This window comes from Molossus molossus, unplaced genomic scaffold, assembly GCF_014108415.1.
Source record: "Molossus molossus isolate mMolMol1 unplaced genomic scaffold, mMolMol1.p scaffold_m16_p_4, whole genome shotgun sequence".
NCBI lineage: Eukaryota > Metazoa > Chordata > Mammalia > Chiroptera > Molossidae > Molossus > Molossus molossus.
This window is the reverse complement of record NW_023425377.1, coordinates 43,917,757-43,940,625: the sequence shown is the minus strand read 5'-3', so window position 1 is coordinate 43,940,625 and position 22,869 is coordinate 43,917,757. Positions and strand designations below refer to the sequence as shown.

General features: G+C 38.5%; 1 protein-coding gene across 1 annotated transcript; it reads left to right on the top strand.

Annotated features, from left to right (window-relative positions):
• The first annotated feature begins 1,329 nt into the window (after positions 1–1,329).
• On the top strand, positions 1,330–22,667 carry LYRM7 (LYR motif containing 7). The gene is made up of 5 exons (XM_036240768.1): positions 1,330–1,365; positions 9,040–9,112; positions 11,914–11,984; positions 15,874–15,955; positions 22,466–22,667. Exons 1-5 carry the CDS (start codon positions 1,348–1,350, stop codon positions 22,534–22,536), a joined length of 315 nt encoding a protein of 104 aa, XP_036096661.1. The 5' UTR covers positions 1,330–1,347; the 3' UTR covers positions 22,537–22,667.
• The last annotated feature ends 202 nt before the right edge of the window (positions 22,668–22,869 follow it).

Sequence of the window (22,869 nt, the reverse complement as noted above, 5' to 3'; positions counted from 1 at the left end):
TTGGTAAATTATGTTATGTGTCTAATCACTATGCTGTACACCTGAAATTAATATAAAGTAATATTCAATGTCAACTGTAATTGACAAATTTTTTAATGTAATAAAAAAAAAGCAAAGTTGACAATTACCTTGCTATTTTAATGATGACTTTCAAATGATGTTAATCACAGAGAAGGAAAGGGGTCTTGGAGATTCATTGTTCAAAAATCTTCATTTCTAATAAAAAGTCAGTTTTACCTACAAGTTAACCTAACCTGAAAGGTTGTGGGGTACAGAAGGCAAACAAGGATTATGCAGTGGGAACAAGGTTGAGATTTTTCCTGATGCTTGCACGGTCATAAGTTAAAATGTACTTAACTAAATACTTTATAATTGTTTAGGATTGTAATGCTGCTGATAAACTATTTCTTGACTAGCAAAACCAAGGAGTAAAGCAAGTTGAGCAGGCTTGAGTGTACAGAGGGTAAGACTAGGCTTTCAGGTCAGGCATAGGGATTTGTATCCCAGACCTCCATCTATTAGCCCTGCGGTCTTTTTGTTGTTGTTGACCCTCACCCCAAGATATTTTTTCCACTAATTTTTAGAAAGAGTGAAGGGAATGGGGGGGGGGGGATACAGAGAGAGAGAGGCATCTAAGTGAGAGACACATGGATTGGCACCCTGACTGGGATGGGGATCCAACCTGCCACCCTTCCATGCCCGAGCTGACCTCTGACCACTGAGCAACATCCACCGCAAGCCCTGTGGTCTTAGGCAAGTAACTTAGCCTCACTTTCTGGGGAAATTAAATGAGAGAAAATACACATAACACTTTTGGAAGTCAGCGATCTGATCAATGTCTGTCTGCTCCAGTTGTTATGGCTTGGCTCTTATTTATGCACTTTTGCAAGAAGACAGTCGCAACTGGAAAACGTTAAAAAAAAGGGGGGGGATCTCTAATTAATAAGCTCTACCCCAAAACAGGAGGTAATGAATGGTATGGTACGTTGGGCCCGAAGCCATCTATTACATATCAGTCTACTCCCCGCCACCAGAGGGATACAGCAGAAAAACCGGAAGTGACTTTGCCCCTAACTAACATGGCGTCCAAGTGGTTTCCGTTCTCCTTTATAGTAATTGGCTTCGGCGGCTTCTCGCGGTTTTACCAGGCTGCACCGGTTCAGCTGACTCCGATTTCTCGTCTCTCCGCGGGAGGCGGGGCTACGAAGAGATGCTCCGTGGTGATTGGTTACGGTTCTTTAGGAACGTGATTACAGAAGTTGGCCCGCGCACGCCAGGCCGTGATTGGTTGCCGAGAGGCGGGGCGTTTCGACCGCTGGAGAGGTAGCCGCTGCGGTGAGGACAGACATGGGTCAGGCGGCCAAGGTGACAGGGCCTGGGGAGGTGCTGGGTGCGATGCCGACCGGGGGTTTAAGAGCGCAGGCTGACAAAGGTGGTCTGGAGTCCTGTAACTGCGGTTCAGGCCCTCCACGGAGGATGTGGCCGTTGCCCCTGAGGAGTCGGGTGACCAACCGCGAAGGGTGGTGGAGGGTTTGTGCAGGTGCGGAGGAGGGAGGGAGACACCAGCGGTTCCTAGTTCTACCCGGGTGCCGAGTGTGTTCAGTGATGCAAGACTTGAGTTCTGCCCGCGTTTCACCTCCCCACCGAGTATTTGTCTGAGGGACCCATTTCCCATCCTTGGCAAGTGACCGAGACGCTACAGGCAGCCCTGCGCTCCAACCATCTGATGAGGTGAAAGGTGTAGTCATGTGACTGGAAGGTACGCAGAAGTCTAGGAACCAAAGAAACCGAGTCTCGGCAAATTCAGGTACCGAAAGCCCTGGCCAGTTTGGCTCAGCGGTTAGAGCGTCGGCCTGCGGTCCGGAGAGACCCGGGTTCGGTTCCCGCTAAGGGCACGTACTTCGGTTGCAGTTTGTCCCCGGCCCTGGTTGGTCGTGCGGGTGGCAGCCACTCGATGTGTCCCTTCACGTCGATGTTTCTCTCTCTCTCCCTTCCTCTCTCTCCCTCCCACTCTATCTGTACAAAAAAGAAAAAATATCCTCGGGTGAGGATAAAAAAAAAAAAAAAAAAAAAATTCAGGTACCGAAAGTAACAGCGACACGGAACAGAGAGCCCAGTGCTCTGCATGAGCTTGGGAAGTGATGGCCCCGCTGGGTCACGTCCCTGGTCTCAGGTTTATTTCTCGTCAAACTGATGCACTTTCCTGGCCGGTGCACAATTCTCAGCGACGAGCCATCCCTAACCTTAAATAAAAGCATGGCCGGGTGAGACCTGCCCCTATCACTGGCTGAAGCACAGGCATGGAAAGGAGGAAATGCCCTGCTACAATATGAGGAAAAATAATGCTGTGGTCAATTATAGGGAGCCGCCAAGCAATGCCTTATGTACTGCTGAACATGGTGTTCTCAGTACGGTTTACTATACGTCACAGCTCCAATAGAAACCATTGTGAAGAGTTGTTCATTCAAAAAGTGTATTGAGTGTCCATAAGAGCTATTAGTAATACCTAACAGTCAACATTTAGTCTATACTATCTAGACATATTGGATGCAATAATAAACAGACCACCTTTGCCATGCGACCACTGGAGAGGTAGCCACTGCGGTCTAGGAGATTGGAGGTTTTTAACAATTACTTAATTCGAATTTTATTAAGTGTTTTGAGTTAAAAATACAGTGTATTTTGTGTACATATAATTGGGATTTAACCTATTTGGAGAGATGAAAAAAAAAAAAACTCATAGAAGTTTAAGTTAGGTTGAAACCTTAAGTTTGATTAGAAATTAGCGAGAAGAGAGAGAAAAAGACTATTCCATAAAGAGGAAGTAGCATATGGAAAGTTCTTGAAATGGGAAATTGCTTGGGAAACTTGAATACAAATGAAAGGATTCATTCCAAAAACACTCATAGCCAGGACTATCATGTATAGAAGACACCCTATGCTAAGTGTGGAGGATACTAAGTAGCTGAGAAGCCACACAACAAGTAAGCAATTAACATACAGTGTAGTAAGTGCCCAATGCTGGGGATGTACTCAGGAGAACCATATAACCCAGACTTAGAAGGAATAGATAAGTAATGACTTCAGTGAAACCTAGTACAGAAATTATACCAAACACCTTTAAAATTACCTCATTATCCAAAAAAAACGAACAACTGAGGCAAAAATTCTGAATAACTTGTCCAAGCTTGCAATAAGTGGTAATGTGAGATTCAAACTGATCTGACTGTGAAGAGTACATTTTCTATTTGCGCTGCCTCAATTTGTCTAATCACTATAAGTAAATGGGGAAGAGAAGACAATCTGTGACTTAGCTTTCTGCTTTTTAATAAAAGTTTATTAACTCCAAAGTGATATTAGCTCTGATAGCTCCAAGGCAGTAATGATGACCTAATCTTAACTTGATTACATCTGCAAAGACCCTATTTCCAAATAAGGTTACATTTGCAGGTGCTAAGGATTAGGACCTCAACATATTTTGGGGAGACACAATTCAAACCATAACAATATAGATATACCACATTTTATTTACTTATTTATGAGTCGATGAACATTTGGATTGTTTCTTTTTGACACTATTATGAATAATACTACTATGAATCTTCATGTATAAGTTTTTGTGTGAATACATGTTTTCATTTTTCTTGGGTATACACCTAGGGATGGAATTGCTGGGTTATATGATAACTCTTTGTTAACTTTTGAGCAACTGCCAAACTTTTCCAAAGCAGCTGCACCATTTTACATCCCTATCAACAATGTATAAGTTACAATATTTCCACATCCTTGCTAACATTTGTTTTTGTCTATCTTTTTTACTGTAGCCCTCCTACTGGAGTGAAGTAGTATCACAGATTTAAATTTGTATTTCCCAAATGGTAAATTGTGTTGAATGTCTATATATATGTCCTTAATAGCCATCTGTCTTTGGAGAAACATCTACTCAAATCCTTTGCCTATTTAAATTTATTTTTTTTATTGAGTTGCAAAATTTCTTTATATGTTCTAGATATCTAGCCCCTTATCAGATATATGATTTGCAAATATATTCTCCCATTCTGTGAGATATCTTTTCTCTTTTTTGATACTGTCCTTTCCCTTTCTCCTTTTAAAATAAAATTTTTAGTTTTTATAAAGGTGATAAATGTGTAAAGATTAAGTAGTTGGCCAGTTGATTCTGCACCCTTGTGCTGCATTACTGCAGAGCCCGCATGGTGCCTTAACTGAGATGCCTGACAAAACCCAGACTCACAACCAGCCAATGGAGAAGGAGGGCGAGAAGGAGGAGGTTGAGATGTTTGCCTTTTAGGCAGAAATTGCCCAGTTGATGTCACTGATCATCAATATTTTCTACTTGAATAAAGAGATCTTTTTGAGGGAGCTTATTTCAAATTTATCAAATGCTCTAGACAAGATCGGATGTGAAATCTTGACAGATCCCAGTAAACTGGACTTTGGAAAAGAGCTTCACATTACTAACCTAATTCCAAACAAACAAGATGGAATCCTCACTATTGTGGATATTGGAAGTGAATGGCCAAGGCCAATTTGACCAATAACCTTGGTACTATTGCCAAGTCTTGGATCAAAGCATTCATGGAAGTTTTGCAGGCTGGCGCAGATACCTCTATGATTGGCCAGTTTGGTGTCAGGTTTTACTTAGCCTATTTGATTGATGAAAAAGTGACTGTAATCAACAAACATAATGATGATGAGCAGTATGCTTAGCAGTCTTCTGCAGGAGGATTGTTCACAGTTAGGACTGACACAGGTGAACACAACTCATGGAACAGAGGTCATCTTGTATCTGAATAAAGACCAAACCAGGTACTTAGAGGAGAGAAAGATAAAGGAGATTGTGAAAAAACACTCTCAATTATTGGCTACCCCATTACTCTTTTTGTGGAGAAGGAACATGATAAAGAAGTCAGTGATGATGAGGCTGAAGAGAAAGAAAAAGAAGAAAAGGAGACCAATGACAAGCCTAAAATCAAAGATGTTGGTTCTAAGCAGAGCTAGTTTTTTTTTCTAGTTTCATGTTGACTTATTTTAACAGAATGAGGTTATGTTGTGAGATGTGTGTGGCCTAATGTTTATTAATTTTGTGATCTAAAGTGTTTAGCTCTCAAGCAGATTCCTTAGTAGAACAAATCTTTTGTCACTGAAATGTTTTGAGATACGTATGGTTAAAACAACTTTCATCCCCTATGATCTACTTTTTAAACCGTCCATCCCCTGTATTTATCAACTGCATGTACGGCCTCTAGAAATTAGTATGCGAAGTTGAACCAACTTGATGGGAGTAACTATCCATAGAACTTGTTTCCCAAAGAAAAGTATTGTTTGTTTTATTTATTTATTTTTTATCAAGAAAAGTGGTGTTTATTTTATTTATTTTTTTATCAAGAAAAGTATTGTGTAGAATAGCAAAATTATAAGCCGACCTAGGCATGTGGTAAAGCTGTTTGAAAGTAACTCAGAGCAAGTTTTGTGAATGGAAATGTAGTGAGTGCTCAAGTTACATTCTGCTTTTATTTTTTTTTTTTTTATTTATTTATTTATTTTAATCCTCACCCAAGGATATTTTTCTATTTACTTTCATATAGAGTGGGAGGGAGAGAGAGAGAGAGAGAAAAACATCAATGTGAGAGAGACACATTGATTGGTTGCCTCCCGCACAACCCCTACCAGGGCTGGGGACTGAACCGCAACCAAAGTACATGCCCTTGACTGGAATCGTACCCACAACTCTTTGGTCCACAGGCCAACACTCTAACCACTGAACCAAACCAGCCAGGGCACATTCTGCTTTTAAAAGGTTGTGACAAATACAGATGAATTAAAAAGAAAGAGTGTTACACAAATGTCAATAGGTGTCTACTTTCTTCTACATACTCCTAATTCTTGCTTCCCAGAGATAAGAGTTTTTAATCATTTTAGCTATTTCTTCTGATATTTACCTCCATGTTTCTAAACATGCTTAAACTGTTATTTATTTTCTCTTTTGAGATATTATTTGTTGACTTAACTATGGAGGTTGAGGATTAAGCTTCCTCTTACACCCTCTTTTTCTCAATTTACAAGTTTTGGTGAATTCGTTTTTTGTCTCTGGTATTATTTGACTATATAAAACGTATACACATCTGAGTTCTCTAAATATATAATTACATTGTCTTTAATTTCTAAATCTTAGGTTTTCTTGAAATTAGTAACTGCCTTGTTTTTATAATTGGTTAGTTTCCTACCTGTCTATTCCCAAACTCTGAGCAAAGCTAAAGTCTATCAGTTTTATTTTTTCATGAGTAACATCTTTTCTGGAGAACAGTTCAGCCTTTTTTAATAGTCCAGACTAGTTGCTTTCTCAGCTGGTTGCACAAATGCTGACCTCTTTTTGTTCTTTATCATCATCTCTGCCTCTCTTATGTTGGATCACCTGTCTTTCTAATTGCCATGCTTTTTTCTTTTGTGGTTCATCCCTTGTTTGGGTGGAGCACATTTGGTAGAACGCATGTAGAGTTCTAAGAAAAGGTGTATAGCATATAAGAGACTTTGCATTTCTGAAAATATCTGTTTACCCTTGAAGTTAGGTGATAATTTGGCTGTGTATGGTATTCTAAGCTGTTTTTGTTTGTTTGTTTGTTTTTTCCAAAACTTGAAGATAATATACTATTGTCTTCTTACAGTGATGTAAGAAATCAGGTGCCATTTTGATTATCTACCCTTTGTTTTTGTGGGTTTTTTTTAAAGTTTTTGGTTTTGTTTTGTTTTTATTTTAGAGAGAGAGGAAAGGAGAGGGAGAGAGAGATGGAAACATTAAAGAGAGAGAACATCAATTGCCCACAACCTGGGCATGTGCCCTGACCAGGAATCAAACTGGTGACCTCTTGGTGCATGGGTCGACACTCAGCCACTGAGCCACACCGGCCGGGCTGATTATCTACCCTTTGTATGTGAACCGTTTTCTCTCTCAGCTTTTTTTTAAAATTAGCATTGTGCTGAATTTACATCATATGCTGTGGTATGGATTTTGTGTTGGGCACTTTGTGGAGCCCTTTCAATCTAGTAACTCATGCACCTTACTTGGTGAAATTTTCTTAATTTATTCTCCTGTTTAATTTCTGTTTTCTCTGTTCTCTCTTCTTGGAGCCATCTGGATTACTCCCTTAATTTTCTTATCTTTTCTTTCCTCAACTTTTATTCTACTTTCTCAGCAATTTTTCTTAATTTACACTTTGCTGTCATTTAAAAGCTTTTAGGAGTTTTCTGAACTTTTTTTTTTTTTTTTTTTTTAATCCTCACCCAAGGATATGTTTAATGATCTTTTTAGAGAGAGAGAGTGCGTGCTCTGGCTGGTTTGGCTCAGCGGTTAGAGCGTCAGCCCGCAGACTAGACAACCCGGGTTTGGTTCCCACTAAAGGGCACATGTGAGTTTGCAGTTTGTCCCTGGCCCGATCGGGCTCATGTGAGTGGTAACCATTCGATGTGTCTCTCTCACATCGATGTTTCTCTCTCTCACTTTCTCCCTCCCACTCTATCTCAGGATAAATGCAAAAAAAAAGTCCTCAGGTGAGGATAAAAAAATTTTTAAAGAGAGAAAGAAAAACATCGATGTGAGAGATAAACATTGATCAGCTGCCTTCCACACACACCCTGACTGGGGATCGAATCCACAACCTGCTGGTGTACAAGACAATGCTCCAATCAACTGAGCTACCTGGCCAGGGCCTGAACATTTCTGTGGGTTTTTTTAATCCTCACCCAAGGATATTTTTCCATTTATTTTCAGAAGGAGCGAGAGGGAAAGAGAGAGAGAAAGAAACATAGATACAAAAAAGACACATCGACTGGTTGCCTCCTGCACAACCCTGTCTCCTACCAAAGTGCCCAGGAACAAACCACAACCAAGGTACATGCCCTTGGTCAGAATCAAATCGTGACTCTGGTCCATGGGCCGGCGCTCTAACCACTTTTTTTTTTGTTGTTATTCCATATTTGCAATAATTTAGGAATTGATTGTAGTTGTTCAGTTTATGTCTTATTTCATTTATCATTTCTGCTCCTCATTTCCTGTTTTTGTTTTGGTGTCTGCCTTTGACATTACAGGTTTTCTAAAATATATAAAAAACTTAAAACAGTGCCTAGCGCACAGGATATACTCAGTAAATATTGAGTATTATTATCTGGTTACTGGGTTGGAAGAAAGGAGGGAAATATGGCAGAGAGACACATCTTTGTAAGTAGTCTAAGAAATGGATTGGGAGCATGTAAACTTAAATAATTTGGGGATATGGTGAATATGCAAAAGATTAGACATCCTAAAGTTTCCACATGAAGAGTAAGGTAGATTTAAAGATGACCTTAAGACTTCTGGCTTGAGAAACTCCATGTCTTCCATAACTGAAATTGAGAAGACAGGAGAAAAAGCAGTATTAGAATAACATTGAATACCTTTATGGACTTGAGAAGTGTGAGGTGGCCTCAGCCTATCACTAAAGCCTCTTCCCAATCTGTCTCCTACCAAAGTGCCAAGCTCTTTTCTCTAATTTTTAGCACATCTTAGAATATTTAGAGATCTAAGCATTCTACTTATCTTTTGAGAAATCATAATTTCACTTGCCTAAATCACCCAAAACCTCTTCCTTCTGGGCTCTCTTCAGATGTAATAAGTTGATGAGTTTGTATATATACATGTGTGTCTCACTTTAAGAACAGATGAAGGCCTCAGTATCTTAAGAAAAATGATAACAACACATACCAGACTGGTAAAGTTGTTTATCTTGGCAGACTGGTTTTGGCAGGAGAATTATTAACTTTCTAACTATTCAAAGAACTTTGTATTATTTTTGTAAATAAAGTTTGGAGTTTTTTTACCTTAAAGATAAATAATTAATGTAAAGGTATTTTGGCAAACCCTGGTTTTTATCAGCTACTTTGAAAAATAGTCTATGAAATGAACAGAAGAAATATTATTTCAATCTTGTAATTATGTAAAATGAGACCTTTTTTCTTTTGAGGTCTGAGTACTGATTTTCTTGATAGGTTTTACAGCTCTTTAAAACATTGCACAGGACCAGACAACAAGTTTTTAAAAATGATACCAGAGCATTAGAAGGTAAGTTTATTGTTTTTCCTTTGGGACAAGTTCATTTTTCAGATGGCTGTTAGTATATCCAAGAGAACCCTGTATAGTCAAGACTCATCTTAGGGAATGACCTTCACTACCTCTTCCCTAATGTTGTTATGTGTTATAAAGATTAGTTTACATTTCACTTTTTTGAGGAGTATGTACTTAAAATTAAAGTCATTTCTCTATTTTATAATCAAATTTCACATTCTATAGGACATATACTACCAAATGTTAATGCCTTGTGTCATTCTAGAAATGACAGCAGCTATGAAAGAGAATCTACCCCAAGCAATTCCAAATTAAGTATTTCACTGTTTTAAATGATTTCTATCTTACCTGGGAGTCAGAGCTCTAAAGCTTAGGTTCTGTGTTTGTCATGTGCAATTCCAATCCTCATACATTTCTAAACTTCTTTAACCTAGGTAAAGTGTCCCCAATGACCCTAGGAATTCAAGTTTTTGAAATTCACCAAAAATAATTTCTTGAATGTTAAAGTGTATTCCTTATATTGAATTGCACTTTACACAAATCCCTCATTTAATTCTTATAACAGTCTTGTGATGTAGTTGCTATTAACAGTAAACCCTCGATTTTGCAGACCTTGATTTAACGGAGTTAGAATTTAATGGACAAAATTTTTAGTCCATATGTCGTATGTGAAAATTAACACCAAGGTTTGCTTACAGTTAACAGATTTTTTTTTTTGTTATTAATTTTGTTATTTTAATTTTTAGTGAATAGGCCATATGTTGGAGAAAACATTGTAGTAATTTCACTGACATAAATAAACATTACACATCTGCAGCTATAGTCTACTTATTTAAATCCAAGAGTCACTTCTGGTAAACAGTGTTTGGCATATGATTAGCACATGATCATACCACATCGCCTGTGGTAATTGGTTCTGTTGTCTCGAGGTATGACTTTCCGCTGCAATTTTAACACATGACGGTAGATATTTCAACCCTTCTAAGCCACGTCCCAGTCATGTGCATTTGTTTACTCACAGTGACTGGTGAATGTATGCATTTACTAGACCTATTTGATATAAATTTAAAATTATAGTAATACACCCCTGGCTGGCATAGCTAAGTGGTTAGAGCAGGGATGGGGAATGTCTGGCTTACGGGCCAAATAAGGCCCATGAAATCAATTCCAGCTAACATCACATGCCTCACCAAATTAGCCTGACCAAATATAGCAGGCTAATTTTTAAGCTGATAATTTTGTATGACCCATGTATTATAAGTATCCAAATGACCCTTGACAGAAAAAAGATTCCCACCCCTGGGTTAGAGCATCAGTCTGAACACCAAAGGGTCGAGGGTTCGATTCCCAGTCAGGGGTACGTACCTGGGTTGCGGATTCGATCCCTGACCTCAGTCAGGGAGAGTCGGGGAGGCAACCAGTCAATTGTCTCTCTCACATCGATGTTTGTATTTCTCTCCCCCTCCCTCCCTCCCTCCCACAATTTTGAAAAATCAGTGGAAAAAATATCTTCAGGTGAAGGTTAACCAAAAAAAATAAAATTAAATAAAATTACAATGATGCATATAGAAAAATTTTCTATGAACTTAAACTTTTCACACATAATTACACAAACATGTCTACATAAGTAAAAACAGGTTAATTTGTCAAATATTTTTTAATTTTTTTCTTTATTGATTTTAGAGAGGAAGAAAGAGATAGAAACTCCAATTGGCCGCCTCCTGCATGCCCCTGACTGGGGATTTGGCCCACAAACTGGGCATGAGCCCTGACCAGGAATCAAACCAGCGACCTCTTGGTGCATGGGTCGATGCTCAACCACTGAGCCACACCAGCTGGACGATTTGTCAATTTTTTAACATACTCATTCGGAAAACCTACTTTATAATATAACAGACTTTCGACTTTAATGGGCATTCCTTTGCCCAAAATAGTCCATTATATTGAGGTTTTACTGTATAATTTCTATTCAGATAAGAAACTAACAAAATATGAAAGGATTTACCCACATTATACTTAGTAAGAGGTAGGGCTAGGATTTAGCCTAAGCATTCTGGCTCCAAAGCCCAAACTCTTAACCATCTTACATATTGAAATTACAAAGCATAGAAGTAAGGTTTTATTACTGTTACATCCGTAAAAATAACATGTTTTGTTGCTTTAAATGTTTTTAAGTGAAATGATTAAAAGAACAGATAACATTGTTTATTTACTGAGCACTTTACATGGATCATTCCATTAACTGCTCACAGCAATACAATAAGGCAGTTTGTCAGATTAAACTGAATTGTGCTACGACAGTGATGCCAGTCTCAATGGTGTACGTGAACAAAAGTTTTATTTATCACTTACTTTATATGTCAGCCAAGGTACTTAAAGCTGCTATATCTTTATTTTAATTTGTGTATGAGTGTGTGGTTTAATATGCTTGTATGTATTGAGTTTTGCCATCTTAACATTTTAATTTAAATTCTTAAATTTATAGGAATGAATAGTTACATTAGATTTATTAGAATATCAGCTAGAGATACACAAATGGAATTGGAAGTAAAAAACAGGAAGCTAAAGTAGTAGAGTGCCAAAGGTTTATATTAGGTTTAATTACAAACTTGCCAGCCTGTCAAAAGCTCTCCAAGAGACTTCTTTAATAAATTTTATCTTTATACTTTGTTTTACATGGGGCAAAATTATTTCCTCTACTAGAGAAGTAGTCATTCATAATGAACAACATGTAAATTATTAGGACAGGAATTCTAAGTTAGGAAAGGAAATAACTATATGTATTTTTCTTTCTGTAGCAGCCAGAATAAAGATAAATGAAGAATTCAAAAGTAATAAAAATGAAGCTTCTCCTAAGAAAATAGAAGAGGTACAGTAATTGAGTTTTTCAATTTTATCATAAAACTCTTTTGAATTTTCTTAGCAACTAGAGGAAGTGATGAAAATAAAGGGGTTATGTAAAATAACCCTGATAATTAAAGCTGCAATAGATTACCTTCACTTGTTTGGTTTGGCTCACTTCCTTTGGGTACCTGCCTACACTCATATGACAGCAAGTTGCCTGGTGAAAAGAACATGGATGGTAGCCATGGTCAAAACAAGAGCAGCTGAATCAGCCCAACCACCCACAGAAATGCTGTCTTCACTTAAGACAAGTGACTGAAACTGAGAAGAAGGAGTGCTGTGCTAACTCAGAACTATAGAGGGAATGTCTACTCATTTAGCTCAACTAGAAAGATTGTTTTTTTTAAATTCCTATCTTTGCAGAGGAAGTTAACCAGCCACAGTTTATGAACTACTCTTGGTTTGCCATCTATATTTGCATTTTAGTCACTTACTCTAGTTGAAGACAGTCTACTGAAATTAGTCCATGGGCTCCCTTGTACTCCCAATATATATTCATTGAAAAAATGCATAATGATTCGTTTTATAAAGTCATGCTGTGTATATATACTGTCTCAATCTTGAGCTTCCTAAGTATTCCTGTTTCTAACCTTGTATAAATATAGGGAAAGGAGCCATAGGAAGAAAATGGGAAATTATTTGCAGCAGTAGTTGTGATTCCAAAAACTGATTTGATAAAAAGGAAAGTACAAATTAGATAAATTCTCCTGGGTTTAATGGAAGTTCTCTATGTTAAAAAAATGTATTTTTAAAATAGTAAATATCTATAATAAGCTAATGAGACAAAGTGAGATAGCTTAAGTATTTCTATCCCTATAACATAGAGAAAAAGGAGAAAGATTTCCCTTGAGCATATGATAGGGCAAACAGGGACTGTGTCATTTTTATTCATGTAGAAATTAAGATGACATTGTAATCAAGTCATGACTTGAATATAAGTTAAAAGGGATATATGGAAGTTTGTACTATTTGCTATTTAGTAGACTGATAACAATTTGACAATTTTTAAATTTTGAAATTATAAGTTAACATTTTTTAAATTTTAAATTGTTTATATCAACTAAACTGAGAAAAGGAATTACAATCTCCCAAATTTATTTTACTTTTAGAGTACTAATTTAACATTAAGCAATCTAGAAAGTAGGTATTTGTTATGTACACTTATATTTTGTACTTCTGTAACTCTTCATTTATTAAATATTTAGTAGCTTTTGGATAATTATATTGTCATATATGAGAGCGTTCATTAGCCTTGGCATCAAAAGGAACCTTAAGCATCCTCTAGACCAGCAGTTCTCATTTTGGTCTCCAGACTTCTTTACCTTCTTAAAAATTGAGGATCCTAAAAATAATGCTATTTATGTGTTACACCTATCAATGTTTACTATATTAGAATTTAAAACTGAGAAATTAAAAAAATACATTAAGTCACTTAAAAACAATACATCTATTACATGTTAACATATACATTGTTTATGAAAAATAACTATATGCTTAAATAATTTAGTGAGAAGAGTGGCATGCTTTACATTTTTGCAAATCTCTTTCATGTCTAGCTTAATAGAAGTCAGCTATATTCTCTGTGATTCCTCATTCAATATGTATTTTAGGTTGAAGTATATGAAGAAAATTCAGCCTAAAACAAGTAAGTAGTTGGAAAGGTATAGGAGTATAAATACCCTTTTCAAAAAATTGTGAATATTCTTTGATAATATGCATCATCGAGTGATCAATTTTCTTTTTTTTAAATCCTCACCCGAGGATATTTTTCCATTTATTTTCAGATAGAGTGGGAGTGAGAGAAACATCAATGTGAGAGAGACACATCGATCAGCCGCTTCCCATGTGACCCCAACCAGGGCTGGGAACCAAACCACAATTGAGGTACGTGCCCTTGACCAGAATCGAACCCAAAATTCCTTGGTCTGTGGGCTGGTGCTCTAACCACAGAGCAAAACTGGCCAGGGCATGATCAGTTTTCTTTTTTTACTTATTTTTTATTTATTTATATTTTCTTTATTGATTTTAAAGAGAGAGGAAAGTAGAGGGAGAGAGAGATAGAAACATTGATGAGAGAAAACGTTGATTGGTCACCTCCTGCATGACCCCCACTGGGGATTTGGCCCACAACATGGGCATGTGCCCTGACCAGCCACCTCTTGGTGCATGGGTCTACACTCAACCACTGAGCCACACTGGCCAGGCAATGATCAATTAGTTTCAATGTGGAACTCTGTTCCTATTAGACCAAAGGAAATTATATGTTCAAAAAAATTTTTTGGCTCCAGAATTTATACACACCACCTCTTGCTCATTCCTTTTGGTCTCCCCTAATCCCTTGTTCCTCATCTGACATTGTTCCCAGCCTTAGACCTAAGACTCCACTCAGTTTATGCACCTTCAGTGGGTAAGGAAACCCTTTTTTTCCCCCTTTCTCTGCCCTGCTAAGCCCCTTCTCAGGTCTGTCAGGGTGTGAGGCTTTGATCTCCCACAGGCTTCTCCATGTCAGTTAATGGCTACTCCCTCCTTTTGATGCTCAGACCAAAATCCTAGGTACTGCCTTGACTGTATTCCTTCTTTCACACTTAACATTTAATCTGGCAGCAAATCCTATTGGTTTAACCTTCAAAATATATCTAGATTCAACCACTTCTCATCTTCCTCATCATTATCTCATGATTCAAGTCACCATCATTTCTCACTGAATTGTTATAACAGCCTCCTACTGGATCTGCCTTCTTTTGCCCTAAATTCCTACAGCCTATTCTCAATACTTTTAAAGACAGAATGAACCTTTTTAGAAAAGTCATAATCTGTCCCTTCTCTGCTCACAACCACCATGACTCCTCATCCCATGACCTTTAAGACTATATCATCTGACCTTGTTTAAGACTATATCAACTTTCCTCCTTACTTTACTCATTTTCAAGAAAATGTTTACCAAATACCCAAGTGTTAATAATCATAGTTTGTCTGCCTGTCAGTGGTTCATTCAAGTACAAATGGTATTTCATAGAGAAAGATCTAGTTCTCAGAACTCAAACAGTGCAGAAGGCTCTAGTATTATGAAAAGAAATTTGATGTCATTGGTCCCCTGAAAGGGTCTCAGGGTACCTCATGGGGTCCATAGCAATGAGAATTGCTGTTTTAGTCCAGTTCTTCATTTTGTGAATGATGAGGTCTGAAACTCAGAGTAGGTTATTAATCCAAGGCCATATACTTAATGACACAGCCAGAGTTGGAATCACAAGTATTCTGACTTTTAATCCAACATTCTTTCTAGTGTTCAGAGCATCCAACTTTATAAAAGAAAGATACACTACCACCACCACCACCACCCAAAAAAACGGTGTATTTTAAACACATTGTAAAATATGTATACAACAAAAACTCTAAACCTGTGACATGTGGAACAGATGGATAAAAGTTTGCCCTGGCCAGTTTTGCTCAGCGGTTAGAGTGTCGGCCTGCGGTCCAGAGAGACCCGGGTTCGGTTCCTGCTAAGGGCGCGTACCTTGGTTGCAGTTTTTCCTCGGCCCTGGTTGGTCGTGCAGGTGGCAGCCACTTGATGTGTACCTTTCACATTGATGTTTCTCTCTCTCTCTCTCTCTCTTCCACTCTATCTGAACAAAAACTGGAAAAATGTCCTCGGGTGAGGATTAAAAAAAAAAGTTAAAAGTATACGCTTAATCTGAGCTTGCTTTCTGTACACTTGCAATGGTTACAAAAAGTTAAAGGCAGTATTAGTACATAAAAAGAAATTGTAGTAAACCTATAATTTAAAAATAGTACATTTATATGAACCATTGAAAAAAACACCTGAACGATTTATTCTGTGTTTGGTTTCTTAACAGTTAATAAAAATAGGTTCCGATGTGGAATTGTTGCTTAGAACATCTGTTATACAAGGTATTCACACCGACCACAATACACTGAGTAAGTAAATGAAAGAAAAATCTTTTCTGATTGCAATGTGTTTTAAAATACTGAGCAATTACAGTGCTTTTAATGCTGATTAGTAAAACAGCTTGATTTTGCCAGATAATGTGGTATATAGTGTATACATTTATAAGGCTACCATTGAAAAATGCAGAATTATGAAACTTTCTTTTACCTGATTTTTTAATTTTTTTTTTTCAATCCTCACCTGAGGACATTTTTTTTTTTTTTTCTATTTATCTTCAGATAGTGTGGGAAGGAGGGGGAGAGAGAGAGAAACATCAACGTGAGAGGGACACATCCACTGGTTGCCTCCTGCACGACCCTGACCAGGGCCAGGGATGAACCACAACTGAGGTACGTGCCCTTGACTGGAATCAAACCTGCGTCTTATTAGTCCTTGGGCTGATACTCTGAGCCAAACCAGCCAGGGTGGATTGGGTTTTTTGTTTGTTTCCTTTTCTGAGTGTTCATTGTTGGTTTATAAGAATGCCATTGATTTCTGGATGTTAATTTTGTAACCAATGAGGTAAAAGACCTGTTCTCAGAAAAAAGAAATAGAAGATCTAAAAAGTGGAAACATACCATGTTCATGGATCAGAAAAATCAACATCATTAAAATGTCCATACTACACAAAGCAATCTACAGATTCAGTGCAATCCCTATTAAAGTACCAACAGCATATTTCACAGATCTAGAATGAACACTCCAACACTTTTATGGTCTTTATATGAAACCATAAAAGATCCCAGATGGCCACAACAATTTTGAAAAATAAGAACAAAGTGGAAGGGATCACAATACCAGATATCAAGTTATACTATAAAGCCATCATAATCAAAACAACCTGGTACTGGCACAAGAACAGGCATATAGATCAGTGGAACAGAATAGAGAACCCAGAAATTGACCCAAGACAGTATGCACAATTAATATTTGACAAAGGAGGGAAGAGCATACTGTAGAGAAAAGACAGTCTCTTCAATAAATGGTGCTGGGAAAATTGGACAGCTATGTGCAAAAAATGAAACTAGACCACCAACTTACACCATACACAAGAATAAACTCAAAGTGGATAAAAGGCTTAAATGTAACCCGTGAAACCATAAAAATCCTAGCAGAAAATATAGGTAGAAAAACCCCAGACATAATGTAGTGGAATTTTCACTGATACATCACCTAGGGCAAGAGAAGCAAAGGAAAAAGTTAATAAATGGGACTACATCAAACCAAAAAGCTTCTGAATGGCAAAAGAAACTGGCATCATTATGAAAAGGGAACCCACTCTCTGGGAGAACATAATTGACCAATGATACATCCAGTAAGGGGTTAATATCCAAAATTTATAGCGTTCTTATACAGCTCAACAAAAGGAAGACAAACAATCCAATCAAAAAATGGGCAAAGGCCCTGGCCAGTTTGACTCTGCATTTAGAGCATCAGCCTGTGGACCAATGAGTCACAGATTCAATTCCGGTCAAGGGCACATACCTCGGTTGTGATTCATCCCTGGCCCTAGTTGGGGTTGTACCGGAGGCAGCCACTCGATGTGTCCCTATCACGTCAATGTTTCTTTCTCTCTCTGTTGCTCTCTCTCCTTCCCACTCTATCTGAACAAAAATGTCCTTGGATGAGGATAAAAAAAAAATGGGCAAAGGATCTGAATAGATACTTCTCCAAACGGGATATACAAATGGCCAGGAGACATATGAAAAAATGCTCATCGTCTCTAATCATCAGAGAGATGCAGATTAAAACAACTATGAGATATCACCTCACACCTGCCAGAATGGCTGCCATCAGCAAATCCTCAAACAACAAGTGCTGGAGAGGTTGTGGAGAGAAGGGTACTCTAGCACACTGATGGGGGGAATGGAGACTGATACAGCCACTATGGAAAACAATGTGGTGTTTCCTCAAAAAATTTAAAATGCAAGTGCCATTTTGATCCAGTGATCCCGCTTCTAGGAATATATCCTAAAAACCTGAAACACCAATCAGGAAGAATATATGCACCCCTACGTTCATAGCAGCACTGTTTACAATAGCTAACATCTGAAAACATCCCAAATGCCCATCAGTAGATGAGTCGATAAAAAAGCTGTGGTACATGTACACAATGGAATATTATGCAGCTGCAAGAAAGATCTGTTACCTTTGAGACAACATGGAGGGACCTGGAAAAGCGACATAAGCCAGTCAGAGAAAGGCAAGTACCACATGATCTCACTTATTTGTGAAACAGAATGAACTAAATAGCTGTTGACCAAAAGAGATCCAGAATCATGAAAGTAGGGAACAGATTGACAAACCTCAGAGGGATTGGGGGTAGAGGAGAGGGAAGAGATAAACCAAAGAACTTAAATGCATATATGCACAACCAATTGAAACGGACACTAGGCTGGGGAAGCAGGAGTGGGGTGGGAGCAGGAAGGAGGGGATCAGTGGGGAAAAAACGGGGACATCTGTAATGCTTTCAACAACAAAAATTTTTAGCCTGAAACACCAATCAGGAAGATTATATGTACCCCCATGTTCATAGCAGCACTATTTACAATAGCTAAGATCTGGAAACAGCCCACGTGTCCATCAGTAGACGAATGGATAAAAAAGCAGTGGTACATATACACAATGGAGTACTATGCAGCTATAAGAAAGAAAGATCTCTTATCCTTTGAGACGACATGGAGGGACCTGAAAAGTATTATCCTAAGTGAAATAAGCCAAGCAGAAAAAGACAAATACCACATGATCTCACTTATATATGGAATATAATAAACATAACAGTCTGAGGAATACAGTAGACCCAGAAACATGGAAGTAGGGCACAGACTAACATCCCTCAGAAGAGGGGGTGGGGGGTGGGAAGAGATAAACCACAGAACTTATATGCATGTATGCATGACCAATAGACATGGACAACAAAGCCGGGGACGGGGCGCGGGTGGGGTGGGGAAGGGGGTGCCAATGGGGTAAAAAAGGAGAAACATCTGTAACAAATAAATAAATAAATAGATAAATAAATAAATTTAAAAAACTTTTTGAAATGATTCAATTTTACAGAAAAGATGCAAGAAAAGTTGAAGAATATGGAGATTTCCTTTGTCAAGATTCCACAAAGATTAACATTTTACGACATTTGTTTTTATCATCCTTCCTCATTTCCCCCCCTAAGTTTTCTTGAGGCTAATGCTTCTTTTCCCCCAAATGAGCATTTTTAAATATCATGGCAGCACATTTGGGTTTAGATCTGGAGAAATACTTTAGGATATATTGCTTAAAAATACTGCACTGTGTATTTCCTAATTACAAGGACATTTTCTTATGTAACCACAGTATAATTGTCAAAATAGGATATTAATTTTGGTACAGTTTTGTTATTCATTTGTCCTACCTGTATTTTATAACAGTGAAGAGAATTTCCCTCTGTTCTATCCAACTGAGGATCACACAAATGGAATTTAGTCTGTCTTTTTAGTCTTTCTTTTTTTTTTTTCCGAATCTTTATTGTTGGATGTAAAATGTATTACAGATGTTCCACATTTTTCCCCCATTGACCCCCTCCTCCCCACTCCCGCCCCCCTCCCACCTTTTCCCACACTATTGTCTGTGTCCATTGGTTATGCATATAAGTTCTTTGGTTTATTTCTTCCCACCCCCACCCCAACCCCTTTCCCTTTGAGGTTTGTCAGTCTAGCAATGAATTTGTGCTTATTAATCCCTTCACCTTTTTCACCCATTCCCCCAACCCCCTTCCCAACTGGCAACCAACAAAATGTTCTCTGTATCTATGAGAATGTTTCTGTTCTACCTGTTCATTTTGTTTGTAGATTCCATTGTTGATAGATATGTGTTCATTGCCATTTTGTTTGTTCATACATTTTATCTTTTTCTTCAAAAAGACCCTTCATCATTTCATATAATAACGGTTTGGTAGTGATGAACTCCTTTAACTTTATTATCTGGGAAAGTTTTTATATGTCCATCAATTCTAAATGACAGCTTTGCAGGATAGAGTAATTTTGGTTGTAGGTTCTTGGTTTTCATCACTCTGAATATTTCTTGCCACTCCCTTCTGGCCTGCAAAGTTTCTTTTGAGAAATCAGCTGACAGCCTAATGGGTACTCCCTTGTAGGTAACTAGCTGCCTTTCTCTTGCTGCTTTTAATATTCTCTCTTTGTCTTGAAACTTTTGCATTTTGATGATGATGTGTCTTGGTGTGTGCCTCTTGGGGTTCATCTTGTTTGGGACTCTCTGTGCTTCCTGGATTTGTATGTCTGTTTCCTTCACCAAGTTAGGAAAGTTTTCTGCCATTATTGTTTCAAACAGGTTTTCGATTTCTTGTTCTCTCTCTTCTCCTTCGGGCACCCCCAATATGCGAATGTTGGCACGCTTGAAGTTGTCCCAGAGGCTCCTTACACTATCCTCATTTTTTTGGATTCTTTTTTCTTTTTGCTGTTCTGATTGGGCGTTTTTTGCTTCCTTATATTCCAAATCGATGGTTTGCTCCTTGGATTTACATACTCTATTATTGAAGCTGTGTAAATTATTCTTTATTTCAGTTAATGCCTCCTTTAATTCTAACTGTGTATCCATGATTTCTAACTGGTCCTTTTTTATGCTCTTGAGGCCCTCCCTAAGTTCACTGAGGTTCTCACTAAGTTCATTGAGCATCCTTATAAGCAGTATTTTGAACTCAGTATCTGTTAGGTTGCTTATCTTCCTTTCGCTTAGTTCTTTTATTGGGGTTTTGTTCTGTTCTTTCATTTGGGACCTGTTTCTTTGTATGCTCATTTTGGCTGCCTCCCTGTGTTTGTTTCTGTGTATTACTTAATGAGAGGTATGGGGCTCGCTGAGACCCGGTGCTGCTCGTTTGAAAGAATTTAGGAAAAACCTGAAGCAGGATCCAAGACAGAACAATCCTATGGTTAAGCAAGTGGCAACAGCTTGGGTGGGCTTGAAAGTTGTGTGGGGCGGGGCGGGGCCTCAGGGAGTCAGCAGGGCGGGGCTACCAGTGTGAGCCAGGTTGCTGGAGTCCCAGATATGGCTTCTGTCTGCCCGCGTCCCCCCCCCCCCGGAAGGGCTCACCAAAGGAACAAAGGCCTCTGACAGCACGTTTGTTCCGAGGAAGCCCCCTCTCCAGTGCTCGCTCCAGTGCCAAACAGCTCAGTTCTTCCCTGTGTGTCTCTGGTGCCCCTCGAGCTGCCTCCCCTCCGAGCTCAGAGGGAGAGAGTCCGATAAGTCCGTGCGCGGGCCCTTTAGGGAGCTGCCTGCGGCTCCAGCCGCTTCAGCTTCCCTGAGCCTCAGTTTCCGCTGGTTTTTCCAGCCAGAAGTTATGGGGACTTCTCTTCCTGGAACTGGAACCCTGAACGGGGCACCTGGTGTGGGACGGGGACCCCTCAGTCCTCAGGAAGGACCTTCCCAGCCGCGGGAGCCTCCTGATTTTTATCCACCACGCTTGGGTGTGGGACCAGCCCGTCTCACCGCTCCGCCGCCCCACCTCGCGCCGCCACCTGTCCTACCGGTCTGGATGTAGCTGTTTTTTTTTCTTAGTTCCATAGTTGTACGACTTCCATTCAGCTTGATTTCAGGCGGTTTTGAATGATGGTTGTTCTGTAGTTTAGTTGTAACTTTGATGTGGTTGTGGGAGGACGCGATACCGCGTTTACCTACGCCGCCATCTTGACCGGAAGTCCTAGTCTTCCTTAATCTGCAGCAGTTTTCAGTTGTTTCATCTTCCATGACCATGATGTTTTGAAGAGTATAGGCAAGTTATTTCATAGAATGTGGTATGAACATTTTTTTTAACTTGACAGTTCACCTGACTTCAGCTTTTCTGGAGTTAAAAACAGAGAAATCATTTATCTCCTCAGAATATATAACGAGCTTTACCTCAATTGACTCTACCATGGTCTTACCTAGGAATCAACATTTAATGTTGTTGTTATTATTTAACTTTGTTTCTCAGTGGGGCACTAATGAAATTTTGACCATGATAGGTCTTCACTGTACCAGACTGTCCCATGCATCCCTGGCTCCTACCCACTAAATTCTAGTAGCATTCTTCAGTTGGTGTGACCACCCAAAACACCCCCAGTTGAGAACTGTCCTGTAAAATTTGAAACCTTTAAATTAAGAAAGCAGTCTTGCTTTTTATATGGTAAGTAGTATAAAAACCTTTTCCAATTGATGGTTTTAATTATCAGTAATCTGTAATCACATGGCTGGTGTGCTTTAGTTAAATTCTGTTCAGTTAATTAGTTATATTTAATAAATAAATGATAAAGGGTTGAATTGGTCATATATGTTTTTATAATGATCTGAAATGAGAATCCTACTCTCTCCATCTAAAGGATTCCACCATAGGAGTTAATTGAAATAAAATATCCCTGGAAGAGTTGCCTTAAAATTCCACATTTTATTGTTAATTTTAAGGGGAGTGAGTATATTTGCATTTAATTTTAATTTTAATAATGTTAATTATTCTCTTTTTGTTTTTCCTTCAGAATTGGTCCCTAGGAAAGACCTTCTTATAGAAAATGTGCCATATTGTGATGCTCCAACTCAGAAGCACTGAATTTTCTAGGATAAAATCAAGTTTTTATAATTAAAAATTTTTAAATATATAACTGCAAAAAAAATTCCTGGAACTGCAGATATTTTTCTCTAAACTGGCATATTGAAAATTAGTGAATTAAAGTATAGTTTTATAGCCCGGCTGGTGTGGCTCAGTGGTTGAGCATCAACCCATATACCAAGAGGTTGCCAGTTTGATTCCCAGTCAGGGCACATGCTCAGGTTATGGGCCAAATCCCCAGTGTGGGACATGCAGAAGGTGGCCAGTCAATGTTCTCTCTCATCGATGTTTCAATCTCTCTCCTCCACTCCCTTCCTCTCTCTTTAAATTCAA

Bases quoted from the DNA above. Each gene is read 5' to 3' on its own strand.
- LYRM7 (XM_036240768.1), top strand. The intron at 9,113-11,913 runs GTAAGTTTATTG...TTCTTTCTGTAG, and splicing joins TGATACCAGAGCATTAGAAG to CAGCCAGAATAAAGATAAAT. The intron at 11,985-15,873 runs GTACAGTAATTG...GTTTCTTAACAG, and splicing joins CTCCTAAGAAAATAGAAGAG to TTAATAAAAATAGGTTCCGA.